This window comes from Poromitra crassiceps (genome assembly GCF_964638095.1).
Source record: "Poromitra crassiceps genome assembly, chromosome: 19".
Lineage (NCBI taxonomy): Eukaryota > Metazoa > Chordata > Actinopteri > Beryciformes > Melamphaidae > Poromitra > Poromitra crassiceps.
Genome location: NC_139646.1, coordinates 4,674,296 through 4,676,795, shown reverse-complemented (window position 1 = coordinate 4,676,795; position 2,500 = coordinate 4,674,296). Strand labels below are relative to the sequence as shown.

At 43.9% G+C, this 2,500-nt stretch overlaps 1 protein-coding gene across 3 annotated transcripts in view; it reads right to left on the bottom strand.

Annotated features, from left to right (window-relative positions):
- LOC310794093 (dynamin-2-like) overlaps positions 1 to 2,188 on the bottom strand; it is a 31,658-nt gene extending 29,470 nt beyond the window's left edge. For all 3 annotated transcript variants that reach the window (XM_083655982.1, XM_083655983.1, XM_083655984.1), the window contains exon 1: positions 1,795 to 2,188. In XM_083655982.1, coding sequence (XP_083512108.1) covers positions 1,795 to 1,955 — 161 coding nt within the window. In that variant the 5' untranslated portion in view covers positions 1,956 to 2,188. The remainder of the gene's footprint in view (positions 1 to 1,794) is intronic.
- Positions 2,189 to 2,500: the final 312 nt, after the last annotated feature.

The following is a 2,500-nucleotide window of genomic DNA, read 5'->3' as shown; positions in this document are numbered from 1 at the left end:
ACATTCCCTGTCACTTAGACATGAAATGAAAGCATTTAAAATGCATTAGATTTCAGGCTAACGTGGGCTAACTTCCCTTACAGCCAGAACACAGTAGACACATGCTGCCACAGCTCTCTGGGCTCAGCCTCCAGCAGCAGCAAGGCCCTGAAAGGACCAGCTTGTTTTCTAAGACGTCCTCTGGCAGCCGAGCCTGAATGGACCAGCCGGGTCTCAGCTCACTGAGACCGGTTAGAGCTCCATTAAATATCGCTCCAAGCTTTGTGTTACTACCATGTTTTAACTGCAAAACAAAACGGCAAATTGACTTTTTCCCATGAAGGGAAAATCCGCGCCTCAGCCGACGAACATTGGAGACTGGTGCCTCTCAGACCAGGGACAAATGATTCAAATTGAGAGATGAGATCTGGAGCAAACAGTCAATTTTAGCAAATTTAATAGGTGCAACAAATCATGACTGACGTTTCGACACTAAACGTGTCTTCCTCAGAGTCAAACACTGACTCTGAGGAAGACACGTTTAGTGTCGAAACGTCAGTCATGATTTGTTGCACCTATTAAATTTGCTAAAATTGACTGCTTGCTCCAGATCTCATCTCTCAATTTGACTTTTTCCCATATTGTTATACTGTACATCAGAGGAGGAGAGAGCACAAACTATTGATGTTGCGGCTGTTTTGGTATGATTCTTCATAACAGCCTGTGCTCATTCACATTCCTTATAACTCAATGATCAAATTCAAACGTTGGCAATAGTATGCTAAATGCAAAGTCCCATGGCCTTAAAATTGTCGTATAATTAATTTACCCAGAAATGACTTTAGCAAACCAGACAACAAACTTCTTGTACCCTGCCCATAGAAGTAGAACCTTGACCTGAGTGCAGCTGACAAGACGTATGTAATGCGGAACCTATAAAGACGTGTTTACAGCCCAACTCTTTCTTTCTCAAGAGAAGCTGTAAATGTTTGACAGGACCTATAATGAGTAACATTAAGCAGTGGCTGAACACCACTTTCTATAAACAATATTACTGTAAATAAGTAAGTAGCCTAAGTAAGTAAAAGTTTATTTCTAAAGCACCCCTCCCAGCACGAATGCACAGAGTGCTGTACATAGTATGTCAGTCAAAAACATTTAGGCCTATATGGCACTAGGGCATAATAGTAACATAACATAACATAACATAACAGAAAAAGTAAAGTAGTAAAGTAAGTAAAGTAAAGTAAAGTAAGGGAAGTTAGCGTACTACCCCCCGAGCTGTATGGATTATTATTATGGGTGGGGATCTCTATGTAAATGTGGTTTACTTGGCTCACTAATAAGACAACGCCATGCAGTCAAATGAGCAGAACACTGGTTCTCCTTTGAAATAAGCTTAATAAATAGATAAATAAATAGATAAATAAATACATAAATAAATAAAATCGGCTAAATCAGGGCAGGGTTTTTAATCTCTGTCGTTGATCATAGCCTGCAAACCACACCACATCACGGATCATTACTTCCCCTTGCCCCTCTGTCACAGCTGTTTGCGTAACATGCGTAATTGCTGTTCGTGAATAGCCCAGCTCCAGTCCAGAATGGGAAAAAAACCGTTGGGAAAAACGGTACGGCACGGGTAGCCTACGAAGCAGAGAGAGCGCGTAACCAAGTGCTTAGTTGGCGACTTTTACGCAAGAGTCGGCGCAGTTTGCATGAAAAGAGAGAAGCGACACACAAAAACTATACTGTCAGCAATGCGTTTCACATTCATCGTGTGTCATCTCGGTAAATTCAACTAGCCAGTACAACCTTCCAACGAAATTCTCCAAGACGGAGCTCTTTCCTGCGCTCTGGCCGCCGACCACTGCTATCTGTGGCAGGTCCAAGTTGCAGCTCTGGCCGATGGAGCTGAAGGCGTCCTGGAGCTTGTTGATGAGGGGAATGAGGTCTTCCATCCCCCGGTTCCCCATAGCGGCACCTCGCTCGGCCCAGCGGGCTCTTCCCTGCTCTCCTCCCGGTCAAGAGACAACCAACGGGTCGCTCTGCTCTGCTCTGCGCTTCCCTTTTCCAGCAAACCAAAACTTCCCAGATGGGATCCACAACCAGTCTCGGTCGCTGCCTGCGAGTCTATTTCATGAAGCAAAAGTGGCAGTCAGAGTCAAGAGTCTCGATCAAAGCACCCTGCGAGATCAATTCATGGATCATCGCGTGTCAAAACTACACTAGACTAAACTTCTGTCATCATCCGGTCAGGCGACACCCAGCCTCCGCTGCGCCGGAGATGTGGCTCCTCCTCCTCGGACTCACTGTCCCTTCGTCATTGGTCAAGTGTCACGCCAATCAATGTAGATACGATTTACCATTTGGTGATAGTCTTAAGACTTGCCCTCTAAAATAGGTGGAATAATATTTTTTTTGGCTCATGTCAAATATTATGTAAAATCCAAATGCACCTAACCTTTAGGCTAGGTTTTATTAGTTATTAGTTAATTCTTTATCTTCTGCTTATTAGACA